Raw genomic sequence first — 27179 nt, 5'->3', positions numbered from 1 at the left:
TGATCCTAGGTTGTGAGGAGATGGTGCCTAGCCTAACGACCTGGGACCTGTTGGTGAGGAAGTCCGTGATCCACAGGCGTAGGGTGGGGTGGACTCCTAGCGCAGCGAGATTGTCCTGAAGTATTTTAGGGCTGATAGTATTGAATGCTGAGCTGAAGTCCAGTAGGAGGATCCTGGCGTAGGAGTCCGGTCTATCCAGGTGATCATATACGTGCTCCAAGCAGATGTTGATGGCGTCGTCTGTGGACCTGTTCGCCCGGTACGCGAACTGGTGTGGGTCCAGCAGTCCCTCAGTAGAGTGCTTAAGGAGAGGTAGCACCATGCTTTCAAAAGCTTTCATGATCACGGATGTAAGCGCCACGGGCCTGAAATTGTTGAGGTCGAGGATGCCCTGCTTTTTGGGGACAGGGATAATGGCAGACCTCTTGAAGCACGCGGGAACTTTGCCTTCCTGGAGGGACCTCGTGAAGATGGAAGAGAGGGTGGGAGCGAGCTGACGAGCACAGGTTTTCAGGCAGGCTGGCGACACACCGTCCGGACCTGAGGCTTTCCTAGCATTTAGCCTTAGCAAGTGTTTCAGTACATCCGCCTCCCTCACTGATGGTGGGTGTGAGTAAGGGCCTAGGGCTACAGTGGCAGATTGTGCAGGTGGCTGTGGGAGACCTGCAGGTGCTGGCTGACTCTCGAATCTGCAGTAGAATTCACTGAGACTCTCGGCAAGCTCAGAGCTCGGTGTGGCATGCTGAGGGGGGGGCTTGTAGTTGGTGGCAGCCTTCAACCCTTTCCACACGGCTCGTGAGTCGTTTGAGGAGAGGTTTTGTTCCAGCTTTTCCGCGTAGCCCCTCTTAGCGGACCTCAGTTCTCTGTTTAGGTTGTTTCTTGCCTTCTTGTATTCCACCTGGTTGCCGGACTTATGTGCGGCTTCTTTGCTGTGACGTAGTTGTCGTAGTCTTTTTGAGAACCACGGTTTATCATTTGGATACAGTTTGAAGGTTTTTGTTGGGATACAGGAGTCCTCACAGAAGCTGATGTACGAGGATACATTGTCTGCCCACTCGTCCAGGTTAGGCGATTCCAGAGCCTTCCAGTCTGTGCAGTCAAGGCAGGCCTGAAGTTGAAGTTTAGCCTCACTTGACCACACTTTGGATGACTTAATGACAGGTTTTGAGGTTTCCAGGCGCCTTTTATAAGTAGGTACCAGGTGGATGATGCAGTGGTCAGATGAGCCTAGGGCTGCCCACGGTGTCGCTTTGTATGCATCCTTCAGGGCCGTGTAGCAATGGTCGAGGGTGTTGGCACTCCTGGTGGGGCAGGTGATGTGCTGATGGAGGCGGGGCAGCTCTTTGCGGAGGTTTGCCTTGTTAAAATCCCCCAAGATAATGAACAGCGAGTCCGGGAGGGCCGTCTCCCACTGCATGATGGTATCACTGAGATCCCGCAGGGCAGCGTTTACCTCTGCATCAGGAGGGATATACACGCCCGCGAGGACGTAGGAGGAGAACTCCCTGGGCGAGTAGGTTGGCCTGCAATTGATGAGGAAGAGTTCAAGTTCTGGTGTGCATTTCTTGGCCAGTACAGAGGTGGTTGAGCACCAGGCGGAGCTAATGTAGAAGCAGATGCCGCCACCTTTCTTTTTCCCAGAGAGGGTGCTGTCCCGGTCTGCACGGATGAGGCTGAAGCCTGGGAGCTGGAGGGCGCTCTCAGGGATGTCGTCATGGAGCCACGTTTCAGTAAAGCAAAAGACTGGGGTGTTGTTACCGAGTTCCCTTTTGTCGCTGAGGAGTCTCAGCTCATCTAGCTTGTTGGGGAGGGAGCGGACGTTCGCTAGGAGGACCGCAGGGATGGCTGACCGCAGGCCTCTCCTCTTCAGCCTTGCCCGGACGCCTGACCGACATCCCCTGCGGCGCTGGCTACACGGAGGCCAGGGCGCAGAAGCAGTGATTTCCTGGACGTGGCTCCAAACAGAGTTGTACAGGAGCCCATCCTCCGGGTGTGCGGCTGTGATATGTTCCCATTTGAGGAGCTGTGCTCTGGAGCGGGTGGTACGAGGGGGGAGGGGTGGCATTTGGGGCATGGGTGGTAAGCAAACTTGTGCAGGCGAGTGCAATAACAGTCTATCAGCCGTGTTGCAATAACAGTCTATCAGCAGTGTGACACAGATGTAAGAGGCATGTGCAATAACAGTCCATCCGCAGTGCGACACAGATGTAAGGGGCATGTGCAATAACAGTCCATCAGCAGTGTAACACAGATGTAAGAGGCATGTGCAAATAACAGTCCATCAGAAGCGGTGTGACACAGATGTAAGAGGCATGTGCAATAACAGTCCATCAGCAGTGTGACACAGATGTAAGAGGCATGTGCAATAACAGTCCATCCGCAGTGCGACACAGATGTAAGGGGCATGTGCAATAACAGTCCATCAGCAGTGTGACACAGATGTAAGTGGCATGTGCAATAACAGTCCATCCGCAGTGCGACGCAGATGTAAGAGGCATGTGCAATAACAGTCCATCAGCAGTGTGACGGAGATGTAAGAGGCATGTGCAAATAACAGTCCATCAGAAGCGGTGTGACACAGATGTAAGGGCATGCGCAATAACAGACCATCAGCAGTGTGACACAGATGTAAGAGGCATACGCAAATAACAGTCCATCAGAGGCGGTGTGACACAGATGTAAGGGGCGAGTGCAATAACAGACCATCCGCAGTGTTACACATATGTAAGAGGCGAGTGCACTAACAAGTCCAACCGCCGTGCGACGCAGATGTGGAGGCGAGTGCAATAACATAACAGTCTATTTAGCAGCGGCGTGACCCAGATGTAGGAGGCATGTGCAACAGCAGCCCAACCGCAGAGTGCCCCGGGTGCAAGGAATACACACTAGATACATGTGCAAAACAAAACAACAGCCCATTCAGCAATGCAGCACAATCCATAAAACTGGCAGCAGTGTACCTTAGATGCCCACAGCACCCAACAGAGGCCCCCGGATATGCCCGGGCCAGTCCGGGAGGGTGGAGGGTGGAACACGGATTCCGGCAGCAAGGGGGGGGAGCGGGTCAGCTGATTCCTTCGGCGTGCTCCGCAACAGGCTGTGGCGTGAGGCAGGCTGACATTTACCACGTGGGAGGCCGCAGGGAGCTCCGACGTTTGCCAAGTGGGAGGCTGCAGGGAGCCACGATCTCCTCCCTGAGTGGCGCTGTTGGTGGTCTGCTGGTGCGCTGACAGGGTCAGCTCATCTGCGGTGGCCCCATCTTGCTGCAGGTCGCGGGGGGCTCCGATCCCTTCGCCGAGCGCTGTTGGTTTGCCAGCTGGAGCGGCTCCTCTGTGGTGCAGCAGTGCTGGCAGGGCCAGCGAACACTCCCGGCTGTAGGCGCCCCTCGCTGGGGTCGCATGCAGCAGCTACCCGGGACTCCGCTGTGCGGACTCTTTGGGACCCTGAGCCGCGGTAGAGGCTGGCCACGCGGTTTGCTGTGTCGGCCTCCCACGTGGTCCGCTCCGCGTCTCTCGTGCAGGACTTGGTGGAGGCAGGCAGCCGCGTCCCAGCTAGTTTCCTGGTGGGGAGGAGAGGGATGCAGCAGGCGAGAGTTGCGGGCAGCGGAAGGTGAGCTCGCCTGCAGGTAAGCACAGCCCCACGTGTGCTGGATGCAGCCGCTGTCTGGGCAGAGAGGCCGTAGTTGCAGAAGCTTCCGAGCTGCTGTAGAACTTATATCTGGCTGGCCTAAGCTAAACTGCTGTACTAACCTAAAAACTAACCTAACTAGACTGGAAAACGAAATAAAAAAGAGATAAAAGAGAAAAAAGAAAAAACAGGAGAGCCCTGTGTGCCGAGGCAGCCTTCCAGCGCCAGCGCATGGGTACGAAGTGTTGAGTGAACCCACCTCACTGCGTCTAACTACCTTTACTGTTCAGTGAACCCACCTCACTGCATCTATCAACCTGTTGTGTTCAGTGAACCCAGCTCATTGCATCTAAGTACCTTTACTGTTTAGTGAACCCAGCTCACTGCATCTAACTACCTTTACTGTTCAGCGAACCCAGCTCACTGCATCTAACTACCTTTACTGTTCAGTGAACCCAGCTCACTGCATCTAACTACCTGTTTTGTTCAGTGAACCCACCTCACTTCATATACCTAGCTGTTGTGTTGAGTGAACCCACCTCAGTGCATATACCTAGCTGTTGTGTTGAGTGAACCCACCTCACTGCATCTAACTACCTTTACTGTTCAGTGAACCCAGCTCACTGCATCTAACTACCTGTTGTGTTGAGTGAACCCACCTCACTGCATCTAACTACCTGTTGTGTTGAGTGGACGCACCTCACTGCATATAACTACCTTTACTGTTCAGTGAACTCACCTCACTGCATCTAACTACCTTTACTGTTTAGTGAACCCACCTCACTGCATATAACTACCTGTTGTGTGGAGTGAACCCAGCTCACTGCATATACCTAGCATCCCCCGAAGATGGACAAAATGGACAAACCAGGTAGAGGAAGGGTAGAGGCAGACCCAGAGGAAGGCCACCAGGCACCGGCAGGTCTCTGCGAGGTGGTGTTGCTGTGATTTTGTGCGGACCTGGCCCAAAATACAGTGCTCAGAAGAAGGCACGTGCCATCACTTCCCAAAATTGTGAGGACGTGCTTGAGTATTTAACACAGAACACCTCATCTCCCGCAGCCACCAGCGCTACAACAAGCACCACATCCGCTGCATTTGACACTTCGCAGGAGTTATTTGGTGGTGGTGAAATCACTGATTCCCAGCCACTACTGCAACAACAAGAAGAAGGCGCAGGTACACCACCTCCTACGTCTGAGTTAGGTGGCGATAGTATGGACGTAACGTGTGAGGAGGGGGATGATGAACCACCTGAAGTTGTTGCAGTTGAGGAGGTGTCTGAGGAAAGCGAAGCTGGCCAGGAGGATTATGATGACGATTATACGGATGCCACGTATGTTCCCAGTAGAGGAGATGACCAGGGGGACAGTTCAGAGGAGGAGTCAGAGAGGAGTAGGAGGAGACGACTCCATGATAGAAGCAGAGGGAGCTCGTCCTCAGAAACAGCTGGGGGCAGTGTCCAGCGCCATGTATCGCCAGCTATGGCCAGCCAGCCAACATGCCCTTCAACGTCAGCTGCTGATGCCACCGTAGCGCCATCACCCCAGGGGGCTCAGCGGTTTGGAGATTTTTTCACGTGTGTGTCTCAGATCGGAGCAAAGCCATCTGTTCTCTCTGCCAGCAAAAATTGAGCCGTGGAAAGGCCAACCCTCATGTAGGGACAAGTGCCTTACGAAGGCACCTGGAGAAAAGGCACAAACAGCTATGGCAAGAACACCTGAGGAAAAGCAGCACCCAAAAGACAAGCCACCCTCCTTCTCCTCTTCCTCCTTCAGGTGCATCGTCTTCATCCGCTTTCTCCCTTGCACCTTCACAGCCACCCTCCTCCACACCGCCTCTTCCCTTGAGCGGTTCCTTCTACTCTTCCCACAGCAGTACCCAGCTGTCCGTGAAGAAAGTATTTGAGCGTAATAAGCAAATGTCTGCCAGTCACCCTCTTGTCCGGCGTCTGACAGCTGGCGTGGCGGAACTATTAGCTCGCCAGCTTTTACCATACAAGCTGGTGGAGTTGGAGGCTTTCCATAAGTTTGTGGCCATTGGTACACCGCAGTGGAAGATACCAGGCCGCAATTATTTTTCACAAAAGGCCATACCCAAACTGTGCCGCTGAGAGGCAAGTGGTGTCATCTATTGCGAAGAGCGTTGGGTCAAGGGTCCACCTGACCACGGATGCCTGGTCTGCCAAGCACGGGCAGGGCCGCTACATTTCGTACACAGCCCATTGGGTCAACCTGGTGACTGATGGCAGCAAGCAGGGAGTACTGGGCTGCGCAGCGGACCGACTTGTCACACCTCCACGGCTTGCAGGCAGGCCTCCAGCCACCTCCTCTCCGCCTGCTACCACCTCTTCGCTATCGTCATCTTCCTCCTCCTCCTTGGCTGGTGCCGCGATCTCCTCTTCAGCTACACAGCCCCCGCACCCCAGGGCCTATGCTGCATGCCAGGTACGACGGTGTCACGCAGTGTTAGACATGTCTTGCCTCAAAGCGGAGAGTCACACTGGAGCAGCTCTCCTGGCAGCTCTTAACAAACAGGTGGAGCAATGGCTGACCTCACACAAGCTTGAGATCGGCCACGTGGTGTGTGACAATGGCAGCAATCTCATTTCCGCGTTGAATTTGGGAAAGCTGACACATGTACCCTGCATGGCACATGTGCTGAATCTGGTCGTGCAAAGATTTGTGTCCAAGTACCCAGGCTTAGAGGACGTCCTGAAGCAGGCCAGGAAGTTGTGTGGGCATTTCAGGCACTCTTACACGGCCATGGCACGCTTTGCGGACATTCAGCGTAGAAACAACTTGCCGGTGAGACGCCTAATTTGCGATAGCCCGACTCGCTGGAATTCCACCCGGCTGATGTTCTCTCGCCCGCTAGACCAGGAGAAAGCCGTCACCCAGTACCTGTATCATTACAGTACAAGGACACAATCTGGGAGGATGGGGTTGTTGTGGCCCAACAACTGGACACTGATGCGAAATGCATGCAGGGTCATGGAGCCCTTTAAGGAGATGACCAAACTGGTGAGTTGCGCTGAGGGCACCATCAGCGACTTGATCCCCTAATCCTACTTCCTGGAGCATGCCGTGCGTAGATTGGTGGATACAGCTGTGGAGGAGCATGAACAAGAACAGTTACAGCAGCAGGAGTCGTGGGAGCGATTTACATCCGAACCCGATGTTTCCACAACACCTGCGGCAGCACAGAGGGGGGAGGAGGAGGAAGATGAGGAGTCGTGTGGGGAAGGAGAGGAGTCAGACTCTGATGATGATGATGAGGAAGGTGTTTCTGTGAAGAAGGAAGAGGCAGCGGAAGAAGAACAACCGCGGCAGCCGTCACAGGGGGCTTCTGCTGCTCCACGTTCCCGTGGTATTGTTCGTGGCTGGGGGGAGGAAGAGGAGTTGCGTCCCGTCACTGAGGAAGAGCAAGAGGAGATGGAGAGTACGTCTGCATCCAGCTTTGTGCAGATGGCCTCTTTCATGTTCTCCAGCCTGTTGAGGGACCCCCGTATCAAAAAACTCAAGGCGAATGACCTGTACTGGGTGGCCACGCTACTAGACCCTCGGTACAGGCACAAAGTGGCGGACCTGTTACCAACTCAACACAAGGCGGAAAGGATGCAGCACTTGCAGAACAAGCTGTCGATGATGCTTTACAATGCGTTTAAGGGTGATGTGGCTGCACAACGCAATCAAGGTATCACTGGCAGTAACCCTTCTCCCAAGTCCACGCAGGCAAGGACAGGACGCTCCAGCGATCTCAGGATGATGTCGGACATGCGGACATTCTTTAGTCCAACTCCTCGCCATAGTCCTTCCGGATCCACCCTCCACCAACGCCTGGACCGGCAGGTAGCCGACTACCTGGTCTTGAGTGTGGATGTAGACACTGCGAGCAGCGACAATGAACCCTTGGACTACTGGTTGCGCAGGCTTGACCTGTGGCCAGAGCTGTCCCAATTTGCCATACAACTTCTCTCTTGCCCTGCCGCAAGTGTCCTGTCAGAAAGGACCTTCAGTGCAGCTGGAGGCATTGTCACTGAGAAGAGAAGTCGCCTAAGTCACAACAGTGTTCAGTACCTGACCTTAATCAAAATGAATGAGGAATGGATCACGGAGGGCTACTGCACGACCGAAGACTAAGTCAGTCCCCACACACAGCATCTCTGCCTGCAGGCCGCTCCACCACCACCAACAGGGTCCAGGACTCTAGGCGGATTCCTGAATTTTTAAGGCCGCTGCTAGCAGCGGCCGCTACACTAATTTTTCTGGTGCGTGTACATGCTTGCCTAATTTTCTGGCTGCACTGCAGGCGGCTGCAACAAAAAAACAAAAAGCATGTACATGTGCCCATCCTCCTTCGTGATCGTTACCTTGCCGCGTTGAAGAGGCTTGCGTATCACAATGAAGCAATGACCGCCGGCTATTTAAGTGTCTCGGGTGAGGGTGGGACACAAAAGATAATAAGGTCGTTGCTTCATTGTGGTCAGACCAAATTTGATCAGCTGGACATTCACTGTTGTTCTATCATTGAGCTACCCCAGCCCGGCGACCATATGGGCTTAAAAACCGCCATGGCCTACACTCTCGCCACGGTGCGCACCAGTCCAGCATGGCCGTCACTACACAAACAGCTGTTTGCGGTGCATTATACAGCGAGTTTGGTGTGTCAGTGTGAAGCAGAACTCTAATTACACTACCTGATTGATGTATACACATGCAAGATGTTTAAAGCACTTTAGGCCTGCAATTTAGCATTCAATGTGATTTCTGCCCTTAAAACGCTGCTTTGCGTCACATCCAAATTTTTCTCCGGGACTTTGGGCATGTATCCCACTCCGCCTTGCCCCCCTTCAGGTGTTAGACCCCTTGAAACATCTTTTCCATCACTTTTGTGGTCAGCATAATTTTTTCGATTTTTCAAAGTTCGCATCCCCGTTGAAGTCTATTGCGGTTCGCAAACTTTTCCGCGAACGGGGTTTGCGAACCGGAAATCGGAGGTTCGCGACATCTCTAATGGTAATCTGCAAATCCCTTTTGAATCTTTAGTGCTTTGCAGATGTACTGCTGTGCTTTCCCTGTCTGCTTCTAAAAGGATTACACTCCAGTGGACAAGTGCAATCCCTGGACCTCATTCTTCTATATTATGCTGTTTTGCAAAGATTGACTATTGGATGCAATTATAATTGGCTGAGTATTGGGCTGACAGGACAATAAAATGCGATACATACCTGGATGTGGCTGTATATATGTGCTTTTGGCCTGTTTCCACTGGGGGATGAGATGCAAAGGGATGGGATGCGGCTACGCATCACCTTTGCTCCCATTTGTGTCATTTCGAGTCCACATCGGGAGATGCGGCAGCACATGGGAGGAGACAGGACGCGGATGTGGCCATGTGAGAATCTGCAGCATGCTGTGGATTCTTAGATCGCTCCACATGGCTCCACATAACCAGCAAGCAATGGAAGCTGTTCCATTGCCATGCATTGGTTTTAGTTTTGTCGCGGTGCGATGCGGTGCAGAAGCAGCATCGCACCGCGTGTAGTGGAAACGGGCCCTTTATCTTATGCTTTTATAAGCCACCCTGTATTCATGAACCATAAACTCAGAATAAATAAAATCTCTGCCTCTGAAGGAGCGACCTGGTCATTGGTCGGGAAATGTGCGTTAGGCTATTGACATTATGACCAACGTGTATTAAGGACTTTTTTATGCTATATCACTTATATGACTATTTATTGGCATTACCATTAAAAGTTATGCTTTATGTATAAGACTACTAAGCAATTTTTATTTTGTTTGCATTTGATTCTGTATTTAGAGGGGTGGCCTCCTTTCTTCCTCCAGGTACAAGTACCAATATTTAACAGGGTGGTGATATGAACATGTGCATTCATGGATAAGCAGAGTATTGGGCAGTACAGGTAGTCCTCGGTTAACGAACAAGATAGGGACTATCGGCTCGTTCTTAACCTGAATCCGTCCTTAAGTCGGGACTACCTGTACTGCTGCCATTTTTAATGCAGAGTAAGCGCAGCGGAAGGTAAATAGAGGACATCTTACCTATTCCATGGCAGTAGAAGGTCCCATCGTGCTGCCTGGAAGCTCCGCTGCCCGTCCTCTCTCTTCGTCCACTGCCCCTCCGGCGGCTTCACATGCGTCGCATAATGACGCATTAGCAGGCTCTGCCACTAGGGGGCTTTTCCTGATTGCGTCATTATGTGATGCATGTGAAGCCGCCGGAGGGACAGCGGACGGAGCGAGAGGACGGGCCGCGCAGCTTCCGGGCAGCATGCTGAGACCTTCTACAGCCATGGAATAGGTAAGATGTCCTCTATTTACCTTCCGCTGCACTTTGCATTAAAAATGGCAGCAGTACAGGTAGTCCATCGCGGCGGGTCGGCGGGCGTTCGTATCGACTGGTCGTACGTAAGTCGGGCGTTCGTAACCCGGGGACTACCTGTACTTGCCTTTATACATCACGCATCAGTCACATGAGTTACCTCAGCATCAAAGCAAGCCTTGTGATCAGCTTCTGTACAGCATTTCCCTAACATTTGCTTGAAGGATGTAATAATTGAGTCCAGTTGCTCTTTCTTAAGCTCTAGATCATGTTTCAAAAGAGCAATCAGCAATCTGTAGTGAAAAATACCAGGTTATTCTACTGTAATATATTAAGAAAGGAAACATAAAATGTAAAGAAAACCCTTTTATTAAAAGGTTTTAAAAATGCATGCTAAAAGAACAGAATTATTTAGCACCTCTCCAATAATGCAACTTTACTTTATCTTTTCATCTATTTCTGTGACCTGTGAGCTTTCTGAAGAAGTCAGTTAAACATTGAAATTAGCATATTGTTAACTTTTTGAGGATGTTTAATCATTGGAATTAGTGCATAAAATATTTTTTTACTTGTTAGCTGTAATAGCCAGTGCTGCTCGGATACCCCTTTTCAAAATCCGAATTGAATTCGGATCCGGATACCCAGATATCCAGATCCGAATCGGATATCCGAATCCGAACTTTTTGGTATCTGAGTAGAATTGGATATCCGAACCAAATATCCTGGAAATCTGGTCGGATTCGGATACCCAGATAGAAAACCGGAAGTGGCCTGTAAATGGCTTTAATTGCTTCCAAAACTCTCTCTCCCTCCCTCTCTCTCTCTCCCCCTCTCTCTCCCTCCTCCCATTGAAGGGATTTTTGCTTCAGCTAACTATCCGACCGGATTTCGGAATTTCACATGGAAATCCGAGTTTGCTCGGATAGTGCTATCTGGATTTACAAAGATATCCGGAATCCAATTCAAGGTTCGGATAGTGGAAAAAGTTCGGATTATCTGGGTAGTTCGGATACCCGAATATTGGATGAGCACCACTGGTGTCCAACCATATGCCTGAATCAACATCATGCTTTCAGCAATGGACAAGGTGTTGTAACTTATATCTACTAATTAATCCAACTCCCCTTTACCTACTAAAGATGGTAATAATATAGGGCTGAGATCCTGATGTTTTGTAAGTTGTAACAGATAATTATATGCTGTTTTGGCCATCTTATAAGATACTTTGAAATGAAACTTCATGGAACACACAGCTGCAGCTGACAACTGCAGTGTAAAGCTATTTTTTACAAAACATTAACAATGTGACTCTTCGTCATGCTTCTTAGAAGCATACTTTCAGATCATACCATGGGCTCGATTCACAAAGCGGTGCTAACCCAGTTAGCACGCCTAAAAGACTTTAGGCATGATAACCATTGCACCACGCTGGTGAAAAGCCAGTTTAGGCGTGATAAGTTTAGGCGTGATAAGTGTAGGTGTGATAAGTTTAGATAAGTTTAGATCGCACGCAAAGTCCCGCGCGCAAAGCAGCACCGTTAAACTCTATGCGAAGTGCACCAGACTTTGCTAGCGCAAAACTTTTGATCAGCTGTGCACTGCGGTGCTAACCCAGTTGGTGCTTAAACTTATCACGCCTAAACGTATCACGCCTAAACGTATCATGCCTAAACTTATCATGCCTAAACTTATCACGCCTAAACTGAGTTTAGGCGTGATAAGGGGCTTTTTACCAGGGTGCTAACTGTTAGTACCGCTTTGTGAATCAAGCCTCATGTGTTTATCCTTTATTTTCAACCTGCTTCTCTTAGCTACTTGTAATTTGTCTCATAATGCATCTACATTCTGGAATTCTCTTCCAAACAATACCAGTTGAACCCTATTAAACACTTATAGCTTTCTTGAGGTAAACTGGAAGTGAGATCGACCCTGCATGAAATCTAGCAGCCTTGAAGGCCCTAAAGTGGGATAAAACTCAAATTTCATCTATGGTCTAAAAAGCATTAAACACAGCATAAATCTAATAGCTAAAAACAAATGACTGGTTTCCAAGTTACTGGTAGGATTAATACTCAAACTTTTCAGTTCACTTAGCTGCTTATGTTTTAGAGCAAAAAGTTAAGTTGTGAGTTTCATCCCACTTTAAGTAAAGACATGTATTTGTGACATTCTCATTGATTATTTTCCCTCAATCCCACTCTGATTCCTGCTGTTGTGACTGCCCCAATTATTTTTAAACCTTAGTGGGCCAGATTTATCAAAGCATTACCAACATTTTTTTTCTTCTTAAACAGTTCTAACCAGAGGGGGAACTGTTTTGTATGATAATAAGGAGATTCTAAAATCTTACTTAATAGTGGCAGTTACAGCGGTATTGTCACCATAAAAATCAAATTTCAACAGCAAATGGTCTGAGAGTATTAAGTGATAAAGATGCTAATCCTGCATGCAAAACTTGCAAAACTGTTTCTGCTGTTATGGTTTGGAGTTATCACATACTGTACTTTATGAGCACTGGCCCTAGTGCCAAACAGTGCCAAAGAGTTGAATGCTGGGAGTTCTTTTTATCTATAATATATTCCTCCTCTTCCATTTATTTCCCTGCCTAGCTTTCTTATCTGAAAAACCTCTGCTCACTTTTGTTTACAAGCAAGGCTGAGGTGACTCAGCGATTGGAGGATAAGACAGTGTAGTTCCTAGTATACACCTCAGTGGGAGTGTCTAAAGACTCTGGGAGGAGGGCAGCTAATGAATACACAATGAGCAAGAGATACATCTGTTATGAAAGTAGAAGTAGTATTTATCTACTTATATATGTGTTTTTTATTTCTAGGTTAGCATGGGTGTCGCTTGTTCTTTAAGTGTGAATTTCTAGAACTGCACTACAGTTAAGAAAAGTGCAAATCCATTCCTAAACTGCCACAGATTAAGAAGTTCTTAATAGCAGGTGTATTGGTTACCTCAGCAACAGCAATTTCCCTCACACACTGCAATGTCTCAGAAACCTTCCTATGTCTGAGACAATTCTGCACGGATTTTTAAAAACCTACCAACATTTTTGTAAAATAATAATGATTAATGTCCCCCACTGTCTTTTACTGCAGATCTTCTGGCACACTGACAAGCACAGCAGTAGTAGCATAGGGATCGCTAATGAGCTACTGCAGTAAATGTGGTTATGAAACACTGCAGCAGTCATTGCTTTATTTATGGCTAGCATATGAGTAAACTAGAGTAACGAGGAATATCAATATAAAATAAATTCTAGAATAACTTCTTACAAGTAGCCAGTGGTCGAGAGATATATGTATACTTGATAATATACTTGTTCTATGTACACTACAAATATACTAATATATATGTATATTATATATAGTTCTTGAAACATACTTCTTTTTCATGTTCTCTTGCTGCTCTTGAGTACCATCACAGATTTCTGGACCAACATGGAATGAGTCCTTGGTAAATGGTGGAGGCTTGTATGTAGCGCTTGAACCAAGCTCAGTGAAGCAAGGTCTTCTATTAGGATATGAGTCTTGGCAACAGTGTCGGACACCATTATTTATGAAGTGATCCTTTTCCTTTTTACACATCTTCCCCAGGAGGATATCTAGCTGTGGGAGTCAATATAAAACACAAGAAACTTTAGAAAGATTATAAAGGCAGACAAACTGGAATATCTAATGGTCCCTGCTAACCATTCATGAAAATATGCTTCTTTCACTGGTTCAATCACCTGAGTTTTCATGTTCATTTTCTTTTAAGGGTACACTTTGCTGTAAATGACTTAATTTTTAAAAATAGCTTATTTTTTTTTAATATTATTTTAAAATATGATATAGCCAGTGTTTGCCCAGTGTCAAATCTTACCCCACCCAATTTACATTCCTAAATTTATTACAGGTGCTGGCATCTTTATTGCTGGCAAGGTGCATAGATGTAAAAAGCTCTTATGCCACTGAAACTAAGGTAAAAATGGATATCCTGATCCTGAATAATTTTGTATGATTTGCTGTGTGTCAGTCAGGCAGGGGTCACACTTGTCAGCTTTCGTGCGCGTTTTCTGCACAGAAAAACTGTTTTCAACTGAGAACTCATGTTAATCAATGAGCTAGGTCACACTTAGATTTCGCACGCAGAAAAAAAATGACATCTTGCGCAATTTGTCAGTTTTCTCTATAAATTACATTAGCTGTTGTAAGGTAGAGGTCACATTTGTCTTTCAGTTTTCTAAAAAGGGTAGAAACTGAAAGACAAGTGTGACCCCTGCAAGTATCCCTACAATGTATGTGACTGTTTGCAATCTGACTATAAATAACAGAAAACTTTTAACCACTTAAAGACCACAGTCTTAAACCCCTCTAGTGACGAGGTTATTTTTTTACAATTAAGGCCACTGCAGCTTTAAGGGCTCGCTGCAGGGGCGCACAACTCAGCACACAAGTGATTACCCCTCCCCCCCCCTTTTCTGCCTACCAACAGATCTTTCTGTCACTCCCAGGATGTTTTTTTTTTTTTTTATAAATATTTATTTTATAAGAAATGTACCTATTTTATTTTATTTTTTTTACCCTACCCTCCCTACCTCCCCCCGCCAGCCAATCAGTACACTCGGCTGTCATAGGCTGCAGCCTATGACAGCGGATCACTTCCCTGCCGCCCAGGGGGACAGCCGTGTCACATGGCTGACCCCAGTACAGCGCTGCTGTAGATTGCAGCACTGTACACAGTAAATAGATGGAGGTTTCACTGTCTAACAGTCTCCTACCGGCGATCGCTGATGGGAGACTGATGATGGAATGGAGCTCCGTCATTAAAGTGGAGATGCGTGCGCATTGGCGCATGCAATCTCCTGCAAAACACGCCCCCGGGACTGCATGCCAATTGGCGTTAGGCGGTATTGGGGCTGCCACCATGTCTACGCCAATTGGCTTGGAGCAGTCGTTAAGAAGTTAAGGTGCCCATTAACCACTTGATGACCCACCCTTTACCCCCCCCCCCCTTAAGGACCAGCGCTGTTTTTAGTGATCTGTGCTGGGTGGGCTCTACAGCCCCCAGCACAGATCAGGGTGCAGGCAGAGAGATCAGATTGCCCCCCTTTTTTCCCCCCTATGGGGATGATGTGCAGGGGGGGTCTGATCTCTTCTGCCTGCGTGTGGCTGGCGGGGGGGGCACCTCCAAGCCCCCCTCCGCGGCGAAATTCCCCCCTCCCTCTCCTACCTGCTCCCCCCCCCCCCCGGAGATCGGGGCTGCACAGGACGCTATCCGTCCTGTGCAGCCATTGACAGGACGTCCCCTGTCACATGGCGGCGATCCCCGGCCGCTGATTGGCCGGGGATCGCCGATCTGCCGTACAAATGTAAACAAAGCGGATTATTTCGGCGGCCCGCAGGCTATTCACGGAGCCCCCCGCCGTGATTTGACAGGAAGCAGCCGCTCGCGCGAGCTGCTGCTTCCTGATTAATCAGCCTGCAGCTGGCGACGCAGTACTGCGTCGCTGGTCCTGCAGCTGCCACTTTGCCGACGCACGGTATAAGCGTGCGGTCGGCAAGTGGTTAACAGTACAATTGATCTTTCGATGCAATTTTCACGATAGTGATTGTATAGAAAATTCACCATTTATGAAGGCAAGCGATAAGGAACAATTCTTTGGTCGATTCCTAAATAGGATAAAATCAATCTGAAAGTTGGATTTTATGATCGAATTTGAAGAAAGAATTGTTCCACAAATGTGAACAATCAATGATTGCCTTCCGATTAGTTACGATCAAATTGCATCGATAATTGCCACCTTTAAGGTACATACACATGTCAGATTATTCCAAATGACCCGTCGACCCGTCGTTTGGACGTCAAATCGGGCGTGTGTTCAGTCTTGGCGTATTCGTCAAAACCAGCGTTATCAGCTGAATGACCGACTGTACACACGCCCGATTCGAAGTCCAAACAACGGGTCGTTTGGACGTCCAAACGACGGGTCGTTTGGAAAAATCCGACGTGTGTATGAGCCTTTAAAGGTGAATTATCCTTTCAATTAGCAGATTACACAATACGGTACAAGATAGTTGGAAGCATGTAATGTTCTCCACATCAGTTCAATACAAGATATAACCTTTAACCACTTAAGGTCCAGGGGTTTACCCCCCTTAGGCCTGGTTCACATTAGCGTTCCCTGTCCGGATTCGCCGGGCCGGATCCGAACCGTATACTGTACAAACGGAACGTACGTTCCGCATAGCAATGCAAAGGCTATGCGGACGTTCACACGCGTCCGTTCCGTACAGTACGGAGCCGGACCGGAGCTGGACTCCGGACGCTTTTCCAACATGCGCTATTTTTCGGTCCGGATCATCCAGCCCACGCACCCGGGCCGGAGCCTAACTGCACCATCCGGAAATATGAAAGCAATGGGAAACGGAAGCACAGAACACACTGGAGACAAACACCGGACGTTCTACCCCACTTCCTATGCGTATTTATAGCGGCCATTTCGGATGGGGACACATGGGCCCAGCATATCTGGAGTGGAGCAGCAGTGACACACGTGCTGGAGCTGTTTTGGCAGTATGTCGGAGGTGGAGGTGAGGCCTACAGCGGAGGACCTGATTCTACAGGTGCACCAGGTGCACCTTCTGCAGACCCCAACAAATTTTAAGGTATTTTGTTATTTTTTTTTCCCCCCACAGATCCGGATGGCAGCCTGAAGCAGTCCTGATGCAAACGGATCAGATCCGGATCGGAACTGTACGGTTCCAATCCGGATCAGGTCCTGATACGATCCGGATCCGGTCCGTTTGCATGCCAAAACGCAAGTGTGAACGGGGCCTTAAGGACCAGCGTGGTTTTTTATGATCTGTGCTGGGTGGGCTCTGCAGCCCCCAGCACAGATTAGGTTGCAGGCAGAGCGATCAGATCACCCCCTTTTTTCCCCCATATGGGGATGATGTGCAGGGGGGGTCTGATCGCTCCTGCCTGCCTGGGTGTTGCGGGGGGGGCACCTCAAATCCCCCCTCCGTGGCCAAATCCCCCCCCTCCCTCTCCTCCCTCTCACCCCTGGTGATCGGGGCTGCACAGGACGCTATCCATCCTGTGCAGCCTGTGACAGGCTGTCCTCTGTCACATGGCGGCGATCCCCGGCCGCTGATTGGCTGGCCCGGGGATCGTTGATCTGCCTTACGGCGCTGCTGTAGCAGCAGCGCCGTTCAATGTAAACAAAGGAGACAAACGTCTCCTGCGTTTACATTTAGTCTGCGAGCCGCGATCAGCAGCTCGCAGGCTATTCACGGAGACCCACTCCGTGATCTAACAGGATTAATCAGGGAGGCACCTGGCAACGCAGATGTGCATCGCTGGTCCTCCAGCTACCACTTTGCCGCCGCACGGTACGAGTGTGCGGTCGGCAAGTGGTTAAAGGAACCTGTAGTGAGAGGCATATGGAGGCTGCCGTATTGATTTCTTATTATAAAATACCAGTTTTGCTGATCTGTGGCATAATAAGTGTCTGAATACACACCTGAAACCAGCATGTGGCTAATCTAGTCAAAAACAGCTGATCTGCAAGCTTTTCCAGGGTCTACAGCTAAAAGTGTTGGGGGCAGAGGATCAGCAGAGCAGCCAGGCAATTTGCATTCTTTAAATGGAAATAAATATGTCAACCTCTCTTTTCAGGTTCCCTTTAAAGTGGCTAATGGCAGTAGATAAGATATAACTAACCATATGCACTTGTACTGATACCTTATCTGATTTTAACTAGAATAATCTTTGTAAACAAAATATGTTTACCGTAGGTGGTAACGATGCATAGGTTACTCAGATCATAAGTACTGTGTGACTGTGGATCTGAGAATTACTTAATCACCTTCAACAGAACATCCAAAGTTAGATTAAAGTAACAGTCACTACTCATCTTATTAAGTGTCACGGACGGTTGCGGGGCCGCAGACGCGTCCTGGAACCACCCGTGAAGAAACAGCGATCGCACTCGATTCTCTGCATCGATTGCGCTTCAGATCACTAGAATCGGGATTGATTGTGTAGGAGCCCCTGCTTAACTGCAGGGTGGCTCTTTTGATATGCTAATGAGCAGGAATAAACCCTTGTGCTCAGGAAGCTAATCCCAGCAGGGGGCTATTCAAAACCTGCTTCTTTCACAGACTGGCCGGAGGCCCCGGAGCCACTTAGCCAGCCATAATGCCGGAAATACACGATGCGTTTTTGCGTTCGTTTTTGCCGTCGTTTTCGCTTTCGATAGATTCTACTCTCGATTCACTGCTCGATTCCCCTCTCGATTCCTTATCTTTTCTTATCAATTACATTCACTTGAATGAGGAGAATCGAAACGAAAGTAGAATCGACCAGATCCGACAGGTTGGAATTTATCTATCGAACCCATCTATCTAAAGTAAAAACTTAACGTGTATTCCCAGCATAAGGAAAGCATGGGTGGTATGATTTCCTGTCGGTATACGAAAACCGTATGTCGCACAGCTATAAAATTCATATCGTCTGGTTCGGTAAAATCTGGCCATCGTGCTGATATGAAATTCATTGGGATAGCCCGTCCGGTTATTGAGATATGAATCTTCTCAGGAGCGCTGGCTTAGCCATGTCTGATGTCATATTAATCTGTATTTTCCGACAAGTATGAATCTCTTACTCCCCTAAATATAACGTGTGTGGTTTAGGAGTTACAGCATTTCATAAGTTTACCCCTAAAATCTCTCAGAGGGAATGAACTGTCATTTGTTGGTAACTCAGAGGGGGCCGGCATTGCCACACCCCCAAACCAGCTTCATCAAAAGCACAGGGCCAGCAGGCGGGCTTCAGTCCTCCAAATTCCACCTTCCTGAGAGCACATTGCCAGCCAGAGGACACATGGTTGGCGGCCATCTTGTCTAAGCTGAAACAAAGGACACATGGCTAGCGGATTTTAAACTTTGCTGAACTGAACAAAAGGAACTCTACAAGTTTTCTGTGAGGAAACGCGGAAAACCGCCGCGGGCCGCATGGGCAGAGCGGTGGAGTCCGCGTTGGATGCGGCGGTTTGTACGCATGGCAAAGCAGATGGCATTGCGGCTGGGACTGCTAGTCCACACAGGTTCAGAAGGACGCGCGCGCGCTGAGAGGCAGAGCTTATATGACAGCCAGAAAAGGGTCAGCTGACCAGGCGGGTCAGCTGACATTTTCACCACCTGCCATTGGTCTAGCACTTAGGGGAGGCGCTGGAGAGCGCTTTGCTGTATATACTGGGTGCTGGTCATTCTCTGGTTGTCTGCCGTTGCGATCACTACGTGGTAGCACTCAGACCTTGTCTGTATCTGTGTTCTAGCATAGTTTCCAAAGGTGTTGACGATCAAGGAACTCACACCTTAGCATTAGGAATATTGAACTGTATTATTTGTTATGACCTTCTGCCTGTCTGACCATTCCTCTGAACTCTGATTCTGTACCTCGCTATTTCTGTTACCCTGTTGCCAATCTCTGCTCGTTCCTGGACTCTGTATTGACCTCCTGATTCTGTACTGTGCTATTCTGATACTCCGTTGCCAAACCCTGTCTGTTTATTGGATTCCGTATCTGCCTCCTGAATCTGTACCTTATCTGTCTGTGTGTTAACGACCTGGCTTGCCGACCCCGAGAACTGACCTTACTGTTAGAGGCAGTTCACAGACCTGTTAGTGACACCCTCTCCCACGGGTGTCACTCTCGCTCTGTCCTTCCTCCCCTCAGCCAAGCTCCTCCCCCCTGGAGAGTCTAGGCCAGAGGAAGGAACATACTTCTGGAGAAGTACTCAAAGTATACTGTTGCATCTAAACACTCACTTGTTCTATCAGGTGTCCAGAGGTTAGTAGATATATCTGATTATCGGTGATACTGCAGATCACCAATAATCGGGTATATTCTGTATTCTCGGTGATACTGAAGTTCACCGGTAATCAGACCCTCTCTGTGTTACACCGATCGTTACAGAGCGGCAGACCAAAAATACCAATGGACGCACACACTGATTGTCTGGGCGCACTTGCCACTTCAGTGGACAACATCAATCAAGTGCTGGGTAGTCACAAGACTATGATTGAAGCCTTGTCTGGTTCTTTACAAACCCTCCAGACAGCAGTGGATGAGGTGCGATCCCCTCCTAGCTCTGATATGCGATTGCCTGTACCTGAGAAATTTTCTGGTCACAGATCAGACTTCCTAAATTTTAGAAGTAGAGTGTTATCTTACTTTGAGTTGAAACCCCGATCTTCAGGAACTGTGGCCCAAAGGGTCACATTCATTAAGACTTTGTTATCAGGCGATTCTCAGACGTGGGTGTACAGTTTGCCCACCGGGGATTTGGCCCTCTCTTCAGTGGATGAATATTTTTAAAGCCATGGCAGTAATTTACGACACCCAGACCTTGCCGCAACCTCTGAGCGGAAGCTCAAGCTCTTGCGTCAAGGCAAGGGTCCGGTCGAAGATTACGCAGCCGAATTTAGGAGATGGTCAATTTCAGCCAGGTGGGACACCTATGCCCTATTAGATTGCTTCTTATCAGGGTTGTCGGATGAGGTTTCAGATCTCATGTTAAGTCTGCCTGAACCTAAGACACTTGATGAGGCCATTTCATCGGCCATTCGAGTCGATCGCAGACTGCGCTATCAAAAACAGACCCGGGGTAGTAGTCATGTCAGAATGGTGTCCTACGCTGCACCTCCAGTAACTCCACCTCCTCCTGTCTCGCCTCCACCCGAACCAATGCAAATTGGTCGGTCGAAGCTATCCCAAGTGGAGCGAAGACCCAGGATGCCTGAGCGGCTGTGTCTTTACTGCGCAGAGGGGGGTCATAGAGTACGTAATTGTCCCAACAAGCCGGGAAACGCTATCGCCTCGGAGTTGTAGGGGGTAGCACCCTAGGCACGCAGCTTTTACCCCTAGAAGATAAACGATTACTTCTTCCCTGTACAGTCACATGGGAAGATAAAACCGAGGTTACTGAGGCTTTTGTTGATTCAGGCTCTGCAGCTAATTTTATGGATTTTGAATTTGCAAAGAAATTGGGTATTCCGTTCACCCCAGTAAAACCACCCAGTCAGGTTATGGCAGTAGATGATTCCCCCCTGCAAAGTAATCATCCGCTGTCCCAGACACCAGAGGTGGAAGTCACTATAGGGATGTTACATAAAGAGAGACTACAGTTTTTTGTGTTACACATGACCACCTCCACAGTCATCCTTGGCATGCCATGGCTGCACTTACACTCTCCACAGATTAATTAGGCTACCGGTCAGCTAACTAGCTGGTCAACCCACTGTTTTCAGCAGTGTTTAGGGAGAGTGACACTGGGCGAGACCAGGATCCAGTTGGAGGGGGTACCAGTACAATATTCCGAGTATTCTGATGTGTTCTGTCCCAAGGCTGCAGACAAGTTACCTCCACATCGCCCCTTTGATTGTCCCATTGATCTCCAATCAGGTTGTATACCCCTAGGGGCCATCTTTACAATTTGTCTGGTCCAGAGAAAGTAGCCATGCAGGAATACATTCGTGAAAATTTAGCCAAGGGGTTAATTCGCCCTTCCCGGTCACATGCTGGCGCAGGTTTCTTTTTTGTTATTGATTACCGGGGCCTGAATAAAATCACAGTAAAGAATCGCTACCCGTTGCCCTTGATAGATGACTTGTTTACACAGATAACAGAAGCTAAGATCTTTTCAAAATTGGATTTACGGGGTGCATACAACCTGGTGCGGATCAGAAAGGGCGATGAATGGAAGACGGCCTTTAACACGCCCGACGGGCATTACGAGTACTTGGTGATGCCCTTCGGGCTGTGTAACGCCCCGGCCGTCTTTCAGGAACTGATTAATGAAGTATTCAGGGAGGTATTGGGCAGGTTCGTATTGGTTTACCTAGATGATATACTTATTTTTTCCAACAACCTCTCTGAGCACAGGACACATGTCAAGTTTGTATTGGATAAACTAAGACAAAACATGCTTTACGCTAAATTGGAGAAATGCATCTTCGAGGTAACTTCTGTCACCTTTTAGGGTACATAATTTCCACCTCGGGCCTGTCTATGGATCCTGCCAAGGTCTCTGCTGTGTTGGAATGGCCTCAACCAGTGGGGTTAAAATCTCTTCAGAGATTTTTAGGCTTTGCCAATTACTATAAAAGGTTCATAAAGGGGTACTCCACTGTCATTGCACCCCTCACCAGTCTCACTAAGAAAGGGGCAGATACTACCCACTGGTCCCCAGAGGCTCTGCATGCATTCTCCACTCTGAAAGATTTGTTTTGCTCTGCACCCATCCTGAGACACGTTGACACCTCCTATCCCTTTATTGTTGAGGTGGACGCCTCAGAGGTCGGGGTAGGGGCTGTGCTGTCCCAGCGGTCAGGGTTACAGGGTAGATTGCACCCATGTGCCTATTTTTCTCGTAGGTTCTCTCCGGCAGAGAGAAACTACGATATAGGCAACAGAGAGCTCCTGGCCATCAAATTGGCCTTTGAAGAATGGCGTCATTGGTTGGAAGGAGCAGAACATATGATTACAGTTTACACTGACTACAAAAATTTAGAATATATCGAGGGAGCCAAGAGATTAAGCCCCCGACAGGCTCGATGGTCATTATTTTTCTCGAGATTCAGATTTATAATTACGTACACCCCAGGGAGCAAAAACATTAAGGCAGATGCCCTGTCTAGATGCTTTGAGCCAGAGACAGCACAGCCCTCCCTCCCAGAGACCATTGTCCCACAGAGAGTGGTATTAGCTACAACTGAGACTTGGGAAGATTGGACAGAGACTTTAGGTCCTTTTTCAGCAGGACATCCCGGAGGGGAAGGCCAAAGGGGTTATGTTTATTCCACTGCCATTTCACCTTCAGATTTTGCAGATGTTCCATTCACACAGGAATGCGGGACACCCTGGGGCCTCCAGAACACAGGACCTTGTAGCCAGATGCGCTTGGTGGCCGTCTCTGGCAGCCGATTGTAAAGAGTTTGTTAGGGAGTGTGCGGTGTGTGCGAGGAGTAAGCCCTCCCGACTGGCACCTGTGGGAAAATTGCAGTCCTTGCCCACCCCGAGTGAACCATGGACTCACTTATCCATGGATTTTGTGGGTGAGCTTCCCAGGTCTGAGGGCATGTCGGTCATTTGGGTGGTAGTCGACCGCTTTAGTAAAATGGCCCATTTTGTGCCCTTGAAAGGACTCCCCTCGGCCCAGGAATTAGCCGATTTGTTCATCATCCACGTTTTCCGATTGCATGGCATTCCGGAAAACATCGTGTCAGATAGGGGAGTCCAATTTGTTTCCAGATTTTGGAGGGCATTCTGTCACCAAATGGGCATGGAACTGTCATTTTCGTTGGGCTACCACCCACAGACCAATGGCCAGACAGAAAGAGTCAACTAATCATTTGAACAGTTTTTGAGGTGTTACGTTGCAGAAGCGCAAAATGATTGGGTCAAGTTTTTACCCTTCGCAGAATTTGCGCACAATAATTTGAAAAGTTCCTCTTCTGGATTTTGTCCATTCCAGGTAGTGACCGGGAAGTTGCCTAAATTCTCCCCATTGCCAGTTGCCTCCACTCCGTTTCCAGCTCTGGAGGCCTGGCAAAGGTCATTTAAAGATATATGGTGGATTGTGAAAAATAATTTGGAGAAGGCGTTTCATAGTCAAAAAGGTCAAGCTGACAAGAGACGTTCCTTAGAGTGGAGGTTTTTGCCAGGAGATTTAGTCTGGGTGTCCACAAGTTGCTTGACCTTGAAACAGCCCTCAGCTAAGTTGGGGCCCAGGTATGTGGGTCCATTCCCAGTAACCAGAAAGATCAACGATGTCACTTATGCCATTGACCTCCCTGCCAGTATGCGTGGCGTAAGATCCTTTCACGTGTCCCTGCTTAAGCCAGCAGTTCATGTAGGTCCCACTCCTCCTCCTCCTGTGATGATAGATGACCAACCTGAGTACGAAGTAGAGAAGATTTTAGACTCTCGCATAGTTCAGAACTCAGTACAATATCTGGTTCATTGGAAAGGGTATGGTGTTGAGGAGAGATCTTGGGTACCTGAATGTCGTATGCATGCTGACAAATTAACAAGGGAGTTCCACGCGTTGCATCCTGAGAAGCCTGGTAGGAGCTGTCCGGAGTCCACTCCTCAGGGGGGGGGTACTGTGAGGAAACGCGGAAAAGCCGCCGCAAGGGCTCAGAGTGAGGCGGCTGTTTCCGCGTCTAACATGGCGGCACAACGCGAAGAAACCGCCGCGGGCCGCATGGGCAGAGCGGTGGAGTCCGCGTTGGATGCGGCGGCTTGTACGCATGGCAAAGCAGATGGCATTGCGGCTGGACGCGGGGAAACCACCGCTCACTTAGAGAGCGGGGCAGCGGTCCCCGCGCAGGAATCAGTGGTCACATTGCAAGACATGTCTGGTGTGGCTGGGACTGCTAGTCCACACAGGTTCAGAAGGACGCGCGTGCGCTGAGAGGCAGAGCTTATATGACAGCCAGAAAAGGGTCAGCTGACCAGGCGGGTCAGCTGACATTTTCACCACCTGCCATTGGTCCAGCGCTTTGCTGTATATACTGGGTGCTGGTCATTCTCTGGTTGTCTGCCGTTGCGATCACTACGTGGTAGCACTCAGACCTTGTCTGTATCTGTGTTCTAGCATAGTTTCCAAAGGTGTTGACGATCAAGGAACTCACACCTTAGCATTAGGAATATTGAACTGTATTATTTGTTATGACCTTCTGCCTGTCTGACCATTCCTCTGAACTCTGATTCTGTACCTCGCTATTTCTGTTACCCTGTTGCCAATCTCTGCTCGTTCCTGGACTCTGTATTGGCCTCCTGATTCTGTACTGTGCTATTCTGATACTCCGTTGCCAAACCCTGTCTGTTTATTGGATTCCGTATCTGCCTCCTGAATCTGTACCTTATCTGTCTGTGTGTTAACGACCTGGCTTGCCGACCCCGAGAACTGGCCTTACTGTTAGAGGCAGTTCACAGACCTGTTAGTGACACCCTCTCCTACGGGTGTCACTCTCGCTCTGTCCTATCTCCCCTCAGCCTAGCTCCTCCCCCCTGGAGAGTCTAGGCCAGAGGAAGGAACATACTTCTGGAGAAGTACTCAAAGTATACTGTTGCATCTAAACACTCACTTGTTCTATCAGGTGTCCAGAAGTTAGTAGATATATCTGATTATCGGTGATACTGCAGATCACCAATAATCGGGTATATTCTGTATTCTCGGTGATACTGCAGTTCACCGGTAATCAGACCCTCTCTGTGTTACACCGATCGTTACATTTTCCCACTAAAGGACATCTTTCCAGGAACTAAGTATTTTTTCTCCCTTCTTTTATTTTTCATACTGGCTATTACTGTTTTAATAATTGTTGATTTTAATAATTGTCTGTATATATTAATTATTTATATTGCTTTCAATAAACCGCCGCTATCGTCAGTTGTTGTTCTAGCTACCCTATTATTCAGCACACACAGAACCGATCCCAGGTCTCTGAAGAGACGCTGCTGTTGTTCGTTGTTGGCTAGACAGAATACAGCGTGTTTTAACCGTTTTTATTCGCAGGATCAGTCAGGCAGTCGGGTCCACTGGCCCATATCAGTGGTGGTGGCAGTTATACCCTGGAATCGTGTGTAAGTTGTAATTACCGTACCTCACAGGCTCCCTTCTGGTTTGTCTGCGGCAAATTCCCAACGCCCCCCCTGCGCATTGACTGCGACCAGAGTTCGCACGATCCGTGCGCTGGCACCGTTTGGAAGGCCATTTGCGGTCTGACCACTAGGGCCTCCTGTGACATTAAGCTTGGATGTTTTATTGCAGATCATGAAGGAATTTTAGGGAAGACATCAGAGCAGGCCATAATCATTGGTACAGATCAAAGTATGATGTCCTAATGTTTGGATAAGAAATGGATTCATGCGGCACATTACTAATGTGCTCACAAGTCTTCTATTTGCCATGTCAAGTAATATTATTTCCCATTCACATATGTAGAAATAAGATAGCCTACTTTGTCTTCAGCACAGGGTTGCCTCTTGTCCTCAGGTAGGGCACAACACTTGGTTCCAATTTTGGTCATTGAGTCTGTCATATAAATCAGTGTATTATCAGATACCTCAGGCATTCTTTTAACATATCGATCAAGCAACCTAACAAAAGCAAAATAGAAAAACATGACATTAAAAAAGGGGGGAAAACAAACAGAATTTCAAGCATACAAGTAACTACAAACATAAAATACAGGAACAAATAATACGTGCAAAATCACATACACCTCAATGTTAATATTGCAAAAGTACCCTGAGTACCAATTAGGGCTCTATAAACTCTGTGATGGCAAAATTCAGATTTCAAAAAGTGCAATGCTGCCAGTCTGCCAAGTGTAACTAGTGTTAAAATTAGAATTACACAGAAAACATATACATTAAATACGTTATCCAAAACAATGACATGGTTGGGCATACCTGAAGCAGGAATATGTGTAAAGCAAGAAGAAACTCTAATATACTCTGATATACTATGGGCTACATAAATATGAGGATAAACAGCCAACGGATGGCCAGGACTGCAATATCACCCGATTCTAGGATTATCCAAGACACAGTGTCTAAAAATACTACATGGGATTCCTGTTTAGACCAACATTTCAGGCTTATTGACACTACAGGTAACATTTTAATATCACCATTTTGGTGCGCATGATTGCGTATTTTATATGTGTTCTTGTACAACCACATTTCTTTGCATCATGCTAGTTATTTGTTAATACTTGGTTTTGTTTCCTTGACTTGTTTTTAAGATTTTGGAAACATAGGATAAATTAAAGAGGCACCATAGTGACAAAAAGTAGAATGTAAATTATTCAGAGTATCCACTTTTACATTAATCATTGTGTTTTTACCATCAGAAACACATTGTATATCTATATATTGCTGTATATTGTTATGAAACTCCACCGTCCCAGTGATGCTATGAGGAATCCTCCCTCTTCCCGCACCAAGCATTCTGGGAGACCAGGTATTATTTGTACTGGCTTCAGAACACTGAGTATAAAAACATTTTGCAGCAATGCACATGACAGGACTAAATATGTTGCCACCTGTGATACATTTCAGAATGTAAATCGAATCAGGGTAAGGAAAGATTTTACACAGGGCAAACACGGACTTATTTTAACTACAGTTCCTCTTTAACC

General features: G+C 48.2%; 1 protein-coding gene across 3 annotated transcripts in view; it reads right to left on the bottom strand.

The window, feature by feature from the left end:
* The window catches only part of LOC137504853 (albumin-like), a 177522-nt gene that overhangs the window by 34142 nt on the left and 116201 nt on the right, over positions 1 to 27179 (bottom strand). For all 3 annotated transcript variants that reach the window (XM_068233447.1, XM_068233462.1, XM_068233455.1), the window contains exons 11-13: positions 25995 to 26133; positions 13363 to 13586; positions 10133 to 10265 (exon numbers count right to left, since the gene is read on the bottom strand). In XM_068233447.1, coding sequence (XP_068089548.1) covers positions 10133 to 10265; positions 13363 to 13586; positions 25995 to 26133 — 496 coding nt within the window. The remainder of the gene's footprint in view (positions 1 to 10132; positions 10266 to 13362; positions 13587 to 25994; positions 26134 to 27179) is intronic.

Source organism: Hyperolius riggenbachi, chromosome 1 (genome assembly GCF_040937935.1).
Source record: "Hyperolius riggenbachi isolate aHypRig1 chromosome 1, aHypRig1.pri, whole genome shotgun sequence".
Lineage (NCBI taxonomy): Eukaryota > Metazoa > Chordata > Amphibia > Anura > Hyperoliidae > Hyperolius > Hyperolius riggenbachi.
Note: the sequence above shows the minus strand (reverse complement) of the source record. Positions and strands in the feature narration are given on the sequence as shown.